General features: G+C 45.2%; 2 protein-coding genes across 3 annotated transcripts in view; both read left to right on the plus strand.

Annotated features, from left to right (window-relative positions):
* The window catches only part of LOC144513916 (membrane-spanning 4-domains subfamily A member 4A-like), a 13919-nt gene extending 6837 nt beyond the window's left edge, over window positions 1–7082 (plus strand). For both annotated transcript variants that reach the window (XM_078245107.1, XM_078245105.1), the window contains exons 5-7: window positions 371–556; window positions 3029–3154; window positions 4275–7082. In XM_078245107.1, coding sequence (XP_078101233.1) covers window positions 371–556; window positions 3029–3154; window positions 4275–4382 — 420 coding nt within the window. In that variant the 3' untranslated portion in view covers window positions 4383–7082. The remainder of the gene's footprint in view (window positions 1–370; window positions 557–3028; window positions 3155–4274) is intronic.
* Window positions 7083–10145: 3063 nt separating this feature from the next.
* cmtm6 (CKLF-like MARVEL transmembrane domain containing 6) overlaps window positions 10146–17500 on the plus strand; it is a 21146-nt gene continuing 13791 nt past the window's right edge. The window contains exons 1-2 of the mRNA XM_078245111.1: window positions 10146–10289; window positions 11438–11555. Coding sequence (XP_078101237.1) covers window positions 11445–11555 — 111 coding nt within the window. The 5' untranslated portion in view covers window positions 10146–10289; window positions 11438–11444. The remainder of the gene's footprint in view (window positions 10290–11437; window positions 11556–17500) is intronic.

The raw sequence follows: 17500 nt of genomic DNA on the forward strand, positions 1-17500 counted from the left end.
CACACAGAGACAGAGACACACACTCACAGTCACACACACACTCACAGACACACACAAACACACACACACACTCACACAGACACACACACACGCACACACACACTCACAGTCACACACACACTCACAGACACACACACGCACACACACACACTCACAGACACACACACACACACACACACACACACACACACACACACACACACACAGACACACACACACACACACACACACACACACACACACACACACACACACACACACACACAGCGACACACACACACACACACACACAGACACACACACACAGCGACACACACACTCACAAATGTTTTTTGTGCCTTTGTTCCCCACGTTTTCTTGTGTTTTCCAGGTGAGGGCGTGCCTGGTGTGGAACCTGCTCAGCGTGGCGGTTGGTCTGGTGGGCGTGGCCTATCTCAGCTGGCTGCTCGCCGACGGCCCCCCCTCTCAGCGCCTCTGTGACCCCGACAACTTCTCCGGGTACGATCCCTCGGAACAACAGATCCTGAACTGCATCGAACGGTTGAGGGTGCTGGATGTAAGTCATCTCTCTGACTGTGTGTGTGTGTGTGTGTGTGTGTGTGTGTGTGTGTGTGTGTGTGTGTGTGTGTGTGTGTGTGTGTGTGTGTGTGTGTGTGTGTGTGTGTGTGTGTGTGTGTGTGTGTGTGTGTGTGTGGCCAGTCAATCAATATTCTCTGACTTGTAGCCGTTATATTATATCTAGTTTACTTTATACTCAAACATCAGTAATCTGAATGTGTAAAGTAACTAGTAATTAAAGTAACTAGTAACTAAAGCTGGAACAGATGAATGTAGTGGAGTAACTAAAGTAACTAGTAACTAAAGTAACTAGTAACTAAAGCTGGAACAGATGAATGTAGCGGAGTAACTAAAGTAACTAATAACTAAAGTAACTAGTAACTAAAGTAACTAGTAACTAAAGCTGGAACAGATGAATGTAGCGGAGTAACTAAAGTAACTAGTAACTAAAGTAACTAGTAACTAAAGCTATAACAGATGAATGTAGTGGAGTAACTAAAGTAACTAGTAACTAAAGCTGTAACAGATGAATGTAGTGGAGTAACTAAAGTAACTAGTAACTAAAGCTGGAACAGATGAATGTAGCGGAGTAACTAAAGTAACTAGTAACTAAAGCTATAACAGATGAATGTAGTGGAGTAACTAAAGTAACTAGTAACTAAAGCTGTAACAGATGAATGTAGCGGAGTAACTAAAGTAACTAGTAACTAAAGCTATAACAGATGAATGTAGTGGAGTAACTAAAGTAACTAGTAACTAAAGCTGTAACAGATGAATGTAGAGGAGTAACTAAAGTAACTAGTAACTAAAGCTGGAACAGAGGAATGTAGCGGAGTAACTAAAGTAACTAGTAACTAAAGTAACTAGTAACTAAAGCTGGAACAGATGAATGTAGTGGAGTAACTAAAGTAACTAGTAACTAAAGCTGGAACAGATGAATGTAGTGGAGTAACTAAAGTAACTAAAGTAACTAGTAACTAAAGCTGGAACAGATGAATGTAGAGGAGTAACTAAAGTAACTAGTAACTAAAGTAACTAGTAACTAAAGCTGGAACAGATGAATGTAGCAGAGTAACTAAAGTAACTAGTAACTAAAGTAACTAGTAACTAAAGCTGTAACAGATGAATGTTGAGGAGTAACTAAAGTAACTAGTAACTAAAGCTGGAACAGGTGAATGTAGTGGAGTAACTAAAGTAACTAGTAACTAAAGTAACTAGTAACTAAAGCTATAACAGATGAATGTAGTGGAGTAACTAAAGTAACTAGTAACTAAAGTAACTAGTAACTAAAGCTGGAACAGATGAATGTAGTGGAGTAACTAAAGTAACTAGTAACTAAAGCTATAACAGATGAATGTAGCGGAGTTACTAAAGTAACTAGTAACTAAAGCTGGAACAGATGAATGTAGCGGAGTAACTAAAGTAACTAGTAACTAAAGCTGGAACAGATGAATGTAGCGGAGTAACTAAAGTAACTAGTAACTAAAGCTGGAACAGATGAATGTAGCGGAGTAACTAAAGTAACTAGTAACTAAAGCTGGAACAGATGAATGTAGTGGAGTAACTAAAGTAACTAGCAACTAAAGTAACTAGTAACTAAATCTGTAACAGATGAATGTAGCGGAGTAACTAAAGTAACTAGTAACTAAAGTAACTAGTAACTAAAGCTGTAACAGATGAATGTAGCGGAGTAACTAAAGTAACTAGTAACTAAAGTAACTAGTAACTAAAGCTGTAACAGATGAATGTAGTGGAGTAACTAAAGTAACTAGTAACTAAAGCTGTAACAGATGAATGTAGAGGAGTAACTAAAGTAACTAGTAACTAAAGTAACTCGTAACTAAAGCTGGAACAGATGAATGTAGTGGAGTAACTAAAGTAACTAGTAACTAAAGTAACTAGTAACTAAAGCTGGAACAGATGAATGTAGCGGAGTAACTAAAGTAACTAGTAACTAAAGTAACTAGTAACTAAAGCTGGAACAGATGAATGTAGCGGAGTAACTAAAGTAACTAGTAACTAAAGTAACTAGTAACTAAAGCTGTAACAGATGAATGTAGCGGAGTAACTAAAGTAACTAGTAACTAAAGCTGGAACAGATGAATATTATGGTGTAACTAAAGTAACTAGTAACTAAAGCTGGAACAGATGAATGTAGCGGAGTAACTAAAGTAACTAGTAACTAAAGCTGGAACAGATGAATGTAGCGGAGTAACTAAAGTAACTAGTAACTAAAGTAACTAGTAACTAAAGCTGTAACAGATGAATGTAGCGGAGTAACTAAAGTAACTAGTAACTAAAGTAATTAGTAACTAAAGCTGGAACAGATGAATGTAGTGGAGTAGAAGTAGAAAGTGGCATGAAAAGAAAAGGCTCAAGTAAAGTACAAGTATCTCAACATCTGGTACTGAAGTATAGTCCTGGAGTAAATGTACTTAGTTACTTTCTGCCTGTTTCCGGATCTTTCCAGGTGAGTGTTTCCGGACCTCTGGGCGCCCTGCTGGTTCTGCTCGTCCTGCAGGTTTGTGTCGTCGCCACCGTCTGCGTGTTCTCCTGCAGAGCACTCGGACGCCGCCACAGCTCCGCCGCCATCATGGTGAGACTGTCTGTCTGTGTGTCTGTCTGTGTGTGTGTGTGTGTGTGTGTGTGTGTGTGTGTGTCTCTGTGTCTGTGTCTCTGTGTGTCTGTGTATGTGTGTGTGTGTGTGTTTGTGTGTGTGTGTGTGTGTGTGTGTGTGTGTGTGTGTGTGTGTGTGTGTGTGTGTGTGTGTGTGTGTGTGTGTGTGTGTGTGTGTGTGTGTCTGTGTCTGTCTGTGTGTCTGTGTGTCTGTCTGTGTGTGTGTGTGTGTGTGTGTGTGTGTGTGTGTGTGTGTGTGTGTGTGTCTGTGTGTCTGTGTGTGTGTGTGTGTGTGTGTGTGTGTGTGTGTGTGTGTGTGTGTGTGTGTGTGTGTGTGTCTGTGTGTGTGTGTGTGTGTGTGTGTGTGTGTGTGTGTCTGTCTGTGTGTCTGTATGTCTATGTATGTCTGTGGGTGTGTTTGTATGTCTGTGTGTGTGTGTCTGTGTGTGTGTGTGTGTGTGTGTGTGTCTGTGTGTGTGTGTGTGTCTGTGTGTGTGTGTGTGTGTGTGTGTGTGTGTCTGTCTGTGTGTCTGTGTGTCTGTGTATGTGTGTGTGTGTGTGTGTGTGTCTGTGTGTGTGTGTGTGTGTGTGTCTGTGTGTGTGTGTGTGTGTGTGTGTGTGTGTGTGCTGTGTGTCTGTCTGTGTGTGTGTGTGTGTGTGTGTGTGTGTGTCTGTCTGTGTGTGTCTGTGTGTGTGTGTGTGTGTGTGTGTCTGTGTGTGTGTGTGTGTGTGTCTGTCTGTGTGTGTGTGTCTGTCTGTGTGTCTGTGTGTGTGTGTGTCTGTGTGTGTGTGTGTGTGTGTGTGTGTGTGTGTGTGTGTGTGTGTGTGTGTGTGTGTGTGTGTGTGTGTGTGTCTGTGTGTGTGTGCGTGTGTGTCTGTGTGTGTGTGTCTGTGTGTGTGTATATCTCTGTGTGTGTGTGTGTGTGTGTGTGTGTATATCTCTGTGTGTGTGTGTGTGTGTGTGTGTGTGTGTGTGTGTGTGTGTGTGTGTGTGTGTGTGTGTGTGTGTGTGTGTGTGTGTGTGTGTGTGTGTGTGTGTGTGTGTGTGTGTGTGTGTGTGTGTGTCTTGTTGATAACTCCTAGGTCATCTTGTTCTGCAGGTGGAGGTCGGGGACCGCGGCGCTCTGCTGTCGCGGTCTGGCAGTGATGTCTCTCTGCTGGGCAGCGAAGGAGAGGAAGCCTCCACGCTGCCTCCCAAGTCCCCGTGAGAGGGAAAACTACAGTAATACTACAGCAGAGAGTACTCGCATACTGGGACTCGGCCTGTCATTGTAATCTGTAATCATCTCTCCAGCTGTTTCTCTCTTTCATCTGTTTTCATGCTGCACTGCATTCTGGGTCGTTTAGGGCTTCATCTGCTCCGAGTTGGGATTGAGATTAAATGTGGAACAGATAATACTTATCCACCGTCAGCGTCAAATCCACACTTTCCCATTCAACTGTCTACGGGAGCAGCCGTGCAAAGCATTCTGGGAGCGTTGAGTTTCCCGCTCCTCATTTGCATACAGTTGAATCCAGCCAACTTTATGCAAATGAGGAGCGGCCGGCTCGGCTCGCCGCCTCTCCAAAGCTGACGGAAATCTTTTAAACTGACCGTTGTCGATCTGAAATGAAGACAGATTCAGCTGCTGTGTGGCCTATTTCTCGCTCAAAACGCCATCACCAAACCCACCAGACTCCATGTAAATAATCAGGACTTTTATCATCGTAAAACACACTTCATTCAAAGTGGACAGAAACTAAATAAAACTACCAAAAGCCGTCTTGGTTCATCTTTCCACTGTTCCAACAATCACCACTCTGGTTTGGTTGAAATAAACCCTTAATTCACCCATTTACATGTGGAGATATGCTGGCTCTATACACGCTAAAAGTCCTGATTATTTACATGGAGTCTGGTGGAAATATGCTGGCTCTATACACGCTAAAAGTCCTGATTATTTACATGGAGTCTGGTGGAGATATGCTGGCTCTATACACGCTAAAAGTCCTGATTATTTACATGGAGTCTGGTGGAGATATGCTGGCTCTATACACGCTAAAAGTCCTGATTATTTACATGGAGTCTGGTGGAAATATGCTGGCTCTATACACGCTAAAAGTCCTGATTATTTACATGGAGTCTGGTGGAAATATGCTGGCTCTATACACGCTAAAAGTCCTGATTATTTACATGGAGTCTGGTGGAAATATGCTGGCTCTATACACGCTAAAAGTCCTGATTATGTACATGGAGTCTGGTGGAGATATGCTGGCTCTATACACGCTAAAAGTCCTGATTATTTACATGGAGTCTGGTGGAGATATGCTGGCTCTATACACGCTAAAAGTCCTGATTATTTACATGGAGTCTGGTAGAGATATGCTGGCTCTATACACGCTAAAAGTCCTGATTATTTACATGGAGTCTGGTGGAAATATGCTGGCTCTATACACGCTAAAAGTCCTGATTATTTACATGGAGTCTGGTGGAGATATGCTGGCTCTATACACGCTAAAAGTCCTGATTATTTACATGGAGTCTGGTGGAGATATGCTGGCTCTATACACGCTAAAAGTCCTGATTATTTACATGGAGTCTGGTGTAGTTTGGTGATGGTGATTTCGGGGCTGTTTCATGTTAAACTAAAAGGATCTTCCTCTTTAACTAAAAGGTCTATCTCTGTAGGGATCCTTTCATAATGTTGTCAGACACTTAGAATAATAACCTGAGTCTGTCAGCAGCAACAACACAACTTTTAGTGGACGTTTTAGTGACATTTTGCCATAATTTCAAAGACAAATTCAGCAGATTCAACAGATTCAGCAACTGCACGGCCTGTTTCTCGCTCAAAATGTTTTCAGAAACACGTTTCAGTGAACTATTTTCCTAAAATATGAGATCGTCATGTTGGTCCGTTTAGAAATCCTGGGGGGCAGACATCCCCACGTGTAGCGTTTCGTCCAATCGGCTGCAGCCATCGCGATTGCAGGAGGGCGGAGCCTGTTTTCTTTGCTCGTCATTGGTCAGTGAAGAGAAACTGATGACTGCTAGTGGCGAGAACAATGGCGTGCAATGCTGAGAACAAGCGGGGCGATCCCTTCTGTTTAAATAAAAATGCGTAAAGGGACACGTACCATAACTGTTAGTCAGCCATCGACTGAGAGAAAGCAACACGTCAGGACAAACTGAGGTACAGCAGGAATCAGATCGTAAAAATGGAAGTTTTTGCTCAAAAAGTAAGCTGTATTCATGTTATTTTAATGCCGAATTCAGCAGAAGACACTTAAAGTAAACACTGACTTGTTCGACGCTTTTTCCATTTAATCTAACGTTGGTTCCAAGCAAGGCGGACATTAAACGGACACATTTCCGAAGGGAGTCTGGTGACGTTTACACCAATAACTGTGTGTGAATCACGAAGAGTTAGAAATAAATAACCATCATGTTATTGTGCGTGCAGTTATCTTTCATAAATGTATTTTTTAAAAGTCAGGTTTGGGTTAAATCAGGTTTAAAAAAATAAAATCCTTCTTCTTATGAAGCTACGGTCAAAAAGTGTGTGAACTGGGCTACATTTGATCGCCCAATATTGAGATAATTGGGGAGATTTTTCTGTAATATTACGTTTATAATCAAAATATTCCAACTTTTTACTCCGATATTTTGTGCTCATAATATTCCAATCTTTTTCTAAAATTATATGACTTTTATTCTTAAAAAAATCCATTTTTTTAAACGTAGTTTTCTGACCTTTTATTCTCAAAATAATCCACATTTTTAAATGTAATATTCTGACTTTTTTCTCAAAATGTGCAGATGTTTTTCATAGTAAATGAAATGATTTCATTATGATTTGTCCGTTGTGATTCTTGGTGTGTTTCTGTGCTGCTGACATTATGAATGACATTAAAGCTTTAAACAGGAACTGAGAGGAACGGAGTGTATTAATACTGCAATAACACGCATAATATTTGGACTTGTGTGCAGTTGACATTTCAGTATATACTTCATGAACACTGCGAGACAATATCCATTCATAAAATGATATATAGTTACACAGACACACACACAGACACACACACACACACTCGCACACACACACAGACACTGGACAACACACACACACAGACACTGGACAACACACACACACACAGACACACACACACACACTCGCACACACACACAGACACCGGACAACACACACACACACACACACACACACACACACACAGACACGACAACACACACACACAGACACTGGACAACACACACACACACACAGACACTGGACAACACACACACACACAGACACTGGACAACACACACACACAGACACTGGACAACACACACACACACAGACACTGGACAACACACACACACAGACACACACACACACACACAGACACTGGACAACACACACACACAGACACTGGACAACACACACACAGACACACACAGACACTGGACAACACACACACACACACACACACACACACACACACACACACAGACACTGGACAATACACACACACACACACACACACACACGCTGGACACACACACAGACACACACACATTCACACACAGACACCGGACAACACACACACACACAGACACAGGACACTGGACAATACACACACACACACACACACACACACACAGACACTGACAACACACACACACACACACTGACACACACACACACACACACACACACACACACACACGACACACACACAGACACTGGACAACACACACAGACACACACACACACACACACAACACACACACACACACACACACACACACACAGACACTGGACAAACACACACACACAGACACTGGACAACACACACACACACAGACACACACACACACACACAGACACTGGACACACACACACAGACACTCGCACACAGACACCGGACAACACACACAGACACACACACACACAGACACTGGACAACACACACACACACAGACACCGGACAACACACACACACACACACACACACACACACACACACACACACACACACACACACACACACACACACACACACACACAGACACTGGACAACACACACACAAAACACACATTCACACACAGACACTGGACAACACACACACACACACACCGGACAACACACACACACACACACACACACACACACACACACACACACACACACACACACACACACACACACACACACGCTGGACAACACACACACACACAGACACTGGACAACACACACACAAAACACACATTCACACACAGACACTGGACAACACAGACAGACACTGGACAACACACACACACACACACACACACACACACACACACACACACACACACACACAGACACTGGACAACACACACACACACACACACAGACACTGACACACACACACACACACACACACACACACACACACACACACAGACACTGGACAACACACACACACACACACAGACACTGGACAACACACACACAAAACACACACACACACACACACACACACACACAGACACACACACACACACACACACACACACACACAGACACACACACACACAGACACACACACACAGACACACACACATTCCCACACAGACACTGGACAACACACACACACACAGACACTGGACACACACACACACACACAGACACCGGACAACACACACACACAGACACACACACACACACACGCTGGACACACGCACACAGACACACACACGCTGGACACACACACACACGCTGGACACACACACACAGACACTCGCACACAGACACCGGACAACACACACACACACACACACACGCTGGACAACACACAGACACACACACACCCGACAACACACACACACACACACACACACACACACACACACACACACACACACACACACACACACACACAGACACACACACACACACACACACACACACACACACACACACACACAGACACACAGACACACGGACAACACACACACACACACACACACACACACACACACACACAGACACACACAGACACACGACACACACACACACACACACACACACACACACACAGACACTGGACAACACACACACACACACACGCTGGACAACACACAGACACACACACAGACACCGGACAACACACACACACACACACTCGCACACAGACACTGGACAACACACAGACACACACACAGACACTGGACAACACACACACACACACACACACAGACACTGGACAACACACATACATACTACTGATGAACACAGTATACAGTAGTATTTATAGACATTGAGTCAGTAGAAGTTAAAGTAGAAACTATTTCAGAGGGTTTTATTTAGTAATCTGTTTAGTTTCATCAGGTTTCACCGGAATATAAATATTATATATATATATATATATATATATATATATTAAAAAAACTAAATGATGGGATAAAAAACTAAATAATGAGACAATTACTCATCATTAACCCATCTTTTATTTATATGATGCTAATACACACGTTGTTTCTAGGTGTAACTGCTCCTTTTCTTTTATGATATTTCCTTTCTTGAGGTAGTGTTTTCTGTTTGATACTTGAGAAGTTTTGTTTGGAATTAAAGGCACAAAAATAATCCCATAGCTACATGGTTTTTAAATGTCCGGTGTCCGGTGTAGGAGTTACAGAGCCAAACGCGGGGTTTTTTTTCTGCTATAGCGCCACCTAGTGGTGGAAGTGGGTCAATTGTTGCGCCTGAGGTCCTTGCAGAGCTCCTGAAAATGGCAACCCCCTCCACCATGTACGGTTTAGGCTGTAGTGGAGTAGTGGGAGAATAATAATAATGAATAATCAGTTATAATAACAATAGGTTTCCACAGCCCTGCTGTGCGAAGGCGCAGCTCTGCCGCCGGTTCCTGCAGACTCGGGCTTGGACCCCTAATAAATACAGAGTAACTGAAACACTTTTAATGTGAAAGGGTTGACAGGAAGCGGCCGGTCCGTCTTCACAGAGTAAAAACGGACTGGATGCGGAAGTCGGACTGAAACCAGTTTCTCAGCTGAAACAAAGCAACAAGTTAAAGTTGAACTCCGCTGCTGGGAACTTTATTTTTCTGCGAACAGGAAGACACTTAAACGGTGAGTTTATTTCGGAAACATTCACGTTTTATTACATTGTTTACAGCAAACTAACTTCCTGTTTCAGCGGGTCACTTTAGCCGATTGTAGGCCCTTATTAGAAGACTTTCGACTCTCTCTCACCTCCACACGCCAGACTAAGTTTACGATTCTGTCAGTTTAACTTTTGACGTCGTTTCTTTAGAGGAGCGTCACTTTATCCGGGAAACACGGCATACATTAGCTTCTTTTTCTTTAACAAATACAAGATCCGTTCTTCACTTCGGCATGCATCGCACACACCCAGCACGGTTGACTGGAGTACAGTCCCGTATGTAAGAGTTGATTCGCGGGTATTTCCCTCCAACTTTTCCCATCAGAAAGCACAGCGGCTTGATTGGCCTATAAAAGATATAAAAGACATAAAAGATGACATATCGCTACAATAAACGGCTGCAACGGCTGCAACACACCTCCGTGTGTGTGTGTGTGCGTGTCTCTGTCTGTCTGTCTGTCTGTCTGTCTGTGTTTTTGTCGGGGTGTGTGTGTGTGTGTGTCTGTCTCTGTGTGTGTGTGTGTGTTTGTTTTTGTCGGGGTGTGTGTGTGTGTGTGTGTGTGTGTGTGTTTGTTTTTGTCGGGGTGTGTGTGTGTGTGTGTGTGTGTGTGTCTGTCTGTCTGTCTGTCTGTGTTTTTGTCGGGGTGTGTGTGTTTGTCTGTGTGTGTGTGTCTGTGTTTGTGTGTGTGTGTGTGTGTTTCTGTGTGTGTGTGTTTCTGTGTGTGTGTGTCTCTGTGTGTGTGTGTGTCTCTCTGTGTGTGTGTGTGTGTGTGTGTTTGTGTGTCTGTCTGTGTGTGTGTGTGTGTGTCTGTGTGTGTGTGTCTCTCTGTGTGTGTGTGTGTGTGTGTGTGTGTGTGTGTGTGTGTGTGTGTGTGTGTGTGTCTCTGTGTGTGTGTGTGTGTGTGTCTCTGTGTGTGTCTCTCTGTGTGTGTGTGTGTTTTTGTCGGGGTGTGTGTTTGTCTGTGTGTGTTTGTCTTTGTGTGTGTGTGTGTGTGTGTGTGTCTGTGTGTGTGTGTGTGTGTGTGTGTGTGTGTGTGTGTGTGTGTGTGTCTGTTTGTGTGTGTGTGTGTGTGTGTGTGTGTGTTGGTGTGTAACTGTATCTTTCTCTGTCCAGCTCCATCATGACAGACGTTTACTCCTCGACGACGGCTCCCAACCCCAAATCGTCCTGGTTCACCGTCCCGTCAGCCAACCTGGACACGGTCCGCTGTGGGGTCAAAGTCATGGAAGTGGTGAGTTTATCTGGGAGGGGGTAGTTAAGTCAGACCCTCCTCCACAGCTCTGTGGAGGGGGGTCTGTCTAGTCCACACAGCATTCCTGGATGGGAGAACAACCTGCTCTGGTTTATTGGCATTTCTTTAGACCAATCACAATCATCGTGGGCGGGGCTAAGCTCCAGACGGAGCCACGGTGCCTCTGCTAAATAGTCTCAGGAAGGAGCTTGTTTTGGTGGAACATGTGGACGTTCAAAAGTAGTTTTAGTCTCAGATTGGACAGATAGTCTAGCTAGCTGTCTGGATTTACCCTGCAGAGATCTGAGGAGCAGTTAACCATAGTCCATATACAATAATACAATGTGTATTGCGTGTGTGTAAAAGGCGGTAGGGTTCCCCAGCTTAGGCGGGCCGCCCAAACTGCAAACTGCTGCTGGTAACCTTGCCTCCCTATATTATTTTGTATATATATTTTATAATATTTTATTATTGCCTATAGCTATATGAGTCTATCAATCAACTCATGCAACCTGAGTAACGTGCATGTCGCCTACTTATGGTGCGTTCAAATCAACTCGGACGCGTTGTAAGTGTGTCTGCTACGCCTTCGCTGCTAACCCTTACGCCTAACCGATAAGACTGACTGACGTGCGTCCTCATTTCCAAAGGTCTCCGTTTGTGTCCGTCCAGACCAGAGGTGGGAGTAAGTCAGACGTGCAAGTCAACAAGCAAGTCTCAAGTCTTTGGGTCCTATCTTGCACCCGGCACAGCGCAGCGCAAAGCCCGACGCAAGTGTCTTTGCTAGTTTAAGACCGACCCAGTTGTCAGTTTCCCGTCCAGCGCCCACGTCGTTTAAATAACAAATGCACCTGCGCCCATCTGTGCGCCCATGGGCGTGCTGGTCTTACAGGGAGGTGTGTTCAGGTGCATTCTGGGCATGTTGGTCTTACAGGGAGGTGTGTTCAGGTGCATTTTGGGCGTGCTGGTCTTACAGGGTGGTGTGTTCAGGTGCATTCTGGGCGTGCTGGTCTTACAGGGTGGTGTGTTCAGGTGCATTCTGGGCGTGCTGGTCTTACAGGGTGGTGTGTTCAGGTGCATTCTGGGCGTGCTGGTCTTACAGGGAGGTGTGTTCAAGTGCATTCTGGGCGTGCTGGTCTTACAGGGAGGTGTGTTCAGGTGCATTCTGGGCGTGCTGGTCTTACAGGGAGGTGTGTTCAGGTGCATTCTGGGCGTGCTGGTCTTACAGGGAGGTGTGTTCAGGTGCATTCTGGGCGTGCTGGTCTTACAGGGAGGTGTGTTCAGGTGCATTCTGGGCGTGCTGGTCTTACAGGGTGGTGTGTTCAGGTGCATTCTGGGCGTGCTGGTCTTACAGGGAGGTGTGTTCAGGTGCATTCTGGGCGTGCTGGTCTTACAGGGAGGTGTGTTCAGGTGCATTCTGGGCGTGCTGGTCTTACAGGGAGGTGTGTTCAGGTGCATTCTGGGCGTGCTGGTCTTACAGGGAGGTGTGTTCAGGTGCATTCTGGGCGTGCTGGTCTTACAGGGTGGTGTGTTCAGGTGCATTCTGGGCGTATTGCTATCTTGAGGCAGTGGGAAGTGATGGCACCATTGACCAACAAAAACCTGGTCTAAAGTCAATAACGCAGCATTTCATTGTTATTTTAACAGAGCATTAGTAAAATGCTCCTAGGCTCGTGCACAGCACGTGCACACTATGCTTGTTACACACACAGGGACGCACAGCAGCACACACACACACACACACACACACACACACACAAGGTAAATATTCATAAAAAGGACAAGTTTGTGAACGGGCAACACAGATTTAGATCATTTACAACTACGTTACACACTGGGACTTTCAAAAAGAATACGGCCCGGCTGTTACATTAAGAAAACGTCCTTTTTTTTTTTTTTTTTTAAGTCCTCAAATTGGTGACTCGAGTCCCCCACCTCTGGTCCAGACTACAAACCCAAACAGCGGCAGCATAGTGTGGACGCCAGGCTGAAACGTAGCAGAAGATGCTGGTTTTAAACCATAGCGTAGCAGTGTGGCTGTAGCCTGATATTATGGGATGTCAAACTAGTCCCTCTGTGTGTCGTTCCTTAGCAGGAAACACTTAGTAGAGAAAATACAGTAAATACATTTGATCTCCCTGCTTTAGTCCCCGCTCAATGTTCCTGATAAGTGTGTGTGTGGTTTGTTGTTTGTGTGTGTCTGTCTGTGTATTTGTGTGGTGTGTGTGTGTTTGTGTGGTTTGTTGTGTTTGTGTGTGTGTGTGTGTGGTTTGTTGTGTGTGTGTGTGTGTGGTTTGTTGTGTGTGTGTGTCTGTCTGTGTATTTGTGTGGTGTTTGTGTGGTTTGTTGTGTTTGTGTGTGTGTGTCTGTGTGGGTGTGTTTGTGTGTCTGTGTGGGTGTGTGTGTGTGTGTGTGGTTTGTTGTGTGTGTGTGTCTGTCTGTGTATTTGTGTGGTGTGTGTTTGTGTGGTGTGTGTGTGTGTGTGTGTGGTTTGTTGTGTGTGTGTGTGTGTCTGTCTGTGTATTTGTGTGGTGTGTGTGTGTGTGTGTCTGTGTGTGTGTGTGTCTGTCTGTGTGTGTGTGTGTGTGTGTGTGTGTGTGTGTGTGTGTGTGTGTGTGTGTGTGTGTGTGTGTGTGTGTGTGTGTGTGTGTGTGTGTGTGTGTGTGTGTGTGTGTGTGTGTGTGTGTGTCTGTCTGTGTGTGTGTGTGGTGTTTGTGTGTGTTTGTGTGTGTGTGTGTGTGTGTGTGTGTGTGTGTGTTGTGTGTGTGTGTCTGTCTGTGTGTGTGTGTGTGTGTGTGTGTGTGTGTGTGTGTGTGTGTGTGTGTCTGTCTGTGTGTTTGTGTGGGTTTGTTGTGTGTCTGTGTGTGTTTGTGTGGTTTGTTGTGTGTGTGTGTCTGTCTGTGTGTTTGTGTGGTGTGTGTTTGTGTGGTGTGTTGTGTGTCTGTGTGTGTGTGTGTGTGTGTGTGTGTGTGTTGTGTGTGTGTGTGTGTGTGTGTGTGTGTTGTGTGTGTGTGTGTGTGTGTGTGTGTGTGTGTGTGTGTGTGTGTGTGTCTGTCTGTGTATGTGTGTGTGTGTGTGTGTGTGTGTGTGTGTGTGTGTGTGTGTGTGTGTCTGTCTGTGTATGTGTGTGTGTGTGTTTGTGTGGGTTTGTGTGTGTCTGTGTGTGTGTGTGTGTGTGTGTGTGTTGTGTGTGTGTGTCTGTCTGTGTGTGTGTGTGTGTGTGTGTGTGTGTGTGTGTGTGTGTGTGTGTGTGTGTGTGTGTGTGTGTGTGTGTGTTGTGTGTCTGTGTGGGTGGGTGTTTGTGTGGTTTGTTGTGTGTGTCTGTGTATCTGTGTATCTGTGTGGTGTGTGGGTGTGTGTGTTGTGTGTCTGTGTGTGTGGTGTGTGTGTGTGTCTGTGTATCTGTGTGGTGTGTGGGTGGGTGTGTGTGTTTGTGTGGTTTGTTGTGTGTGTGTGTGTCTGTCTGTGTATTTGTGTGGTGTGTGTGTGTTTGTGTGGTTTGTTGTGTGTGTGTGTGTCTGTCTGTGTATTTGTGTGTGTGTGTGTGTGTTTGTGTGGTTTGTTGTGTTTGTGTGTGTGTGTGGTTTGTTGTGTTTGTGTGTCTGTCTGTGTGTGTGCGTGTGTGTGTCTGTGTATTTGTGTGGTGTTTGTGTGGTTTGTTGTGTGTGTGTGTGTGTGTGTGTCTGTGTGTGTGTGTGACTGACCGTTGACTGATCTTCCTCATCAGGAAGCTGCAGATTGGGAAGTGAAAGTGCTGCGTAGCCTACGGCTTGTTGGCACAGCGCTGTCGTTAGCAGATCTCTGAGCTGCTGACCCTCTGCTGTTGCAACAGTTCACAGAGAGATGGGGGGGTCATCCGGCAGGACGTGCAGGAAGGGAGGACAGTTCTGTGTGAAAACCGCCGTGCATGAACACACACAATGTTTTCTTAATCAAACTCAAACTTCAGAAGCTCTCTGAAGACGGACGGTGAATTCACACGTGTGTGTGTGTGTGTGTGTGTGTGTGTGTGTGTGTGTGTGTTAGATGGCTATGCTGAGACGCATCACTAGTGTCCTTGCCTAACAGTGCCTAGCACTTAGTGGTCCTAATACTGTATCTGAAGTCTCTTTTATATAGACCTTAGTGGTCCCCTAATACTGTATCTGAAGTCTCTTTTATATAGACCTTAGTGGTCCCCTAATACTGTATCTGAAGTCTCTTTTATATAGGCCTTAGTGGTCCCCTAATACTGTATCTGAAGTCTCTTTTATATAGACCTTAGTGGTCCCCTAATACTGTATCTGAAGTCTCTTTATATAGACCTTAGTGGTCCCCTAATACTGTATCTGAAGTCTCTTTATATAGACCTTAATGGTCTCCTAATACTGTATCTGAAGTCTCTTTATATAGACCTTAGTGGTCCCCTAATACTGTATCTGAAGTCTCTTTTATATAGACCTTAATGGTCTCCTAATACTGTATCTGAAGTCTCTTTATATAGACCTTAGTGGTCCCCTAATACTGTATCTGAAGTCTCTTTTATATAGACCTTAGTGGTCCCCTAATACTGTATCTGAAGTCTCTTTTATATAGACCTTAGTGGTCCCCTAATACTGTATCTGAAGTCTCTTTATATAGACCTTAGTGGTCCCCTAATACTGTATCTGAAGTCTCTTTATATAGACCTTAGTGGTCCCCTAATACTGTATCTGAAGTCTCTTTATATAGACCTTAGTGGTCCCCTAACATTTTTCATCTTTCTGCTAAAATATGTGGGACTTTTTTTGCGGGGATTATGACATCATGCAAGCCCCGCATATTTTGAGCGGAAATCTGCAATTAATGCGTCGACAGTACGCCGTATTTCTCAATATGAGATGGTATTCTGAACTAGCCGTCATGACAGTCTGTCTTTGAATTTCCAGAGAATTACACGGCATTATGGGAAATGTAGGATCCAGTGTTTTCTGGACTGAAAGAAAGTGAGGATATCTCCACCTCTGCTGCTCCCAAAATGTATTCCGAGCGTAAGAGGGCCATCGACTCACTTCACAACAGCATGTCGACATCATCGGCCAGTCTGCTGTCATTGAGCTGCAGCAGAGAGGCTGAGTGTTGGAGGCTACGTCCACCCCGCAGGTCTTACTGGACGTCCACCCCGCAGGTCTTACTGGACGTCCACCCCGCAGGTCTTACTGTACTGGACGTCCACCCCGCAGGTCTTACTGGACGTCCACATCGCAGGTCTTACTGTACGTCCACCCCGCAGGTCTTACTGGACGTCCACACCGCAGGTCTTACTGTACTGGACGTCCACATCGCAGGTCTTACTGTACTGTACGTCCACCCCGCAGGTCTTACTGGACGTCCACCCCGCAGGTCTTACTGGACGTCCACCCCGCACGTCTTACTGTACTGTACGTCCACCCCGCAGGTCTTACTGTACGTCCACCCCGCAGGTCTTACTGGACGTCCACCCCGCAGGTCTTACTGGACGTCCACACCGCAGGTCTTACTGTACGTCCCACATCGCAGGTCTTACTGTACGTCCACCCCGCAGGTCTTACTGGACGTCCACCCCGCAGGTCTTACTGTACGTCCACCCCGCACGTCTTACTGGACGTACACATCGCAGGTCTTACTGTACGTCCACATCGCAGGTCTTACTGTACTGTACGTCCACACCGCAGGTCTTACTGTACGTCCACACCGCAGGTCTTACTGGACGTCCACCCCGCAGGTCTTACTGGACGTCCACACCGCAGGTCTTACTGTACGTCCACCCCGCAGGTCTTACTGTACTGTACGTCCACATCACAGGTCTTACTGTACGTACACATCGCAGGTCTTACTGTACTGTACGTCCACATCGCAGGTCTTACTGTACTGTACGTCCACACCGCAGGTCTTACTGTACGTCCACACCGCAGGTCTTACTGTACGTCCACATCACAGGTCTTACT

Source organism: Sander vitreus, unplaced genomic scaffold (assembly GCF_031162955.1).
Source record: "Sander vitreus isolate 19-12246 unplaced genomic scaffold, sanVit1 ctg380_0, whole genome shotgun sequence".
NCBI lineage: Eukaryota > Metazoa > Chordata > Actinopteri > Perciformes > Percidae > Sander > Sander vitreus.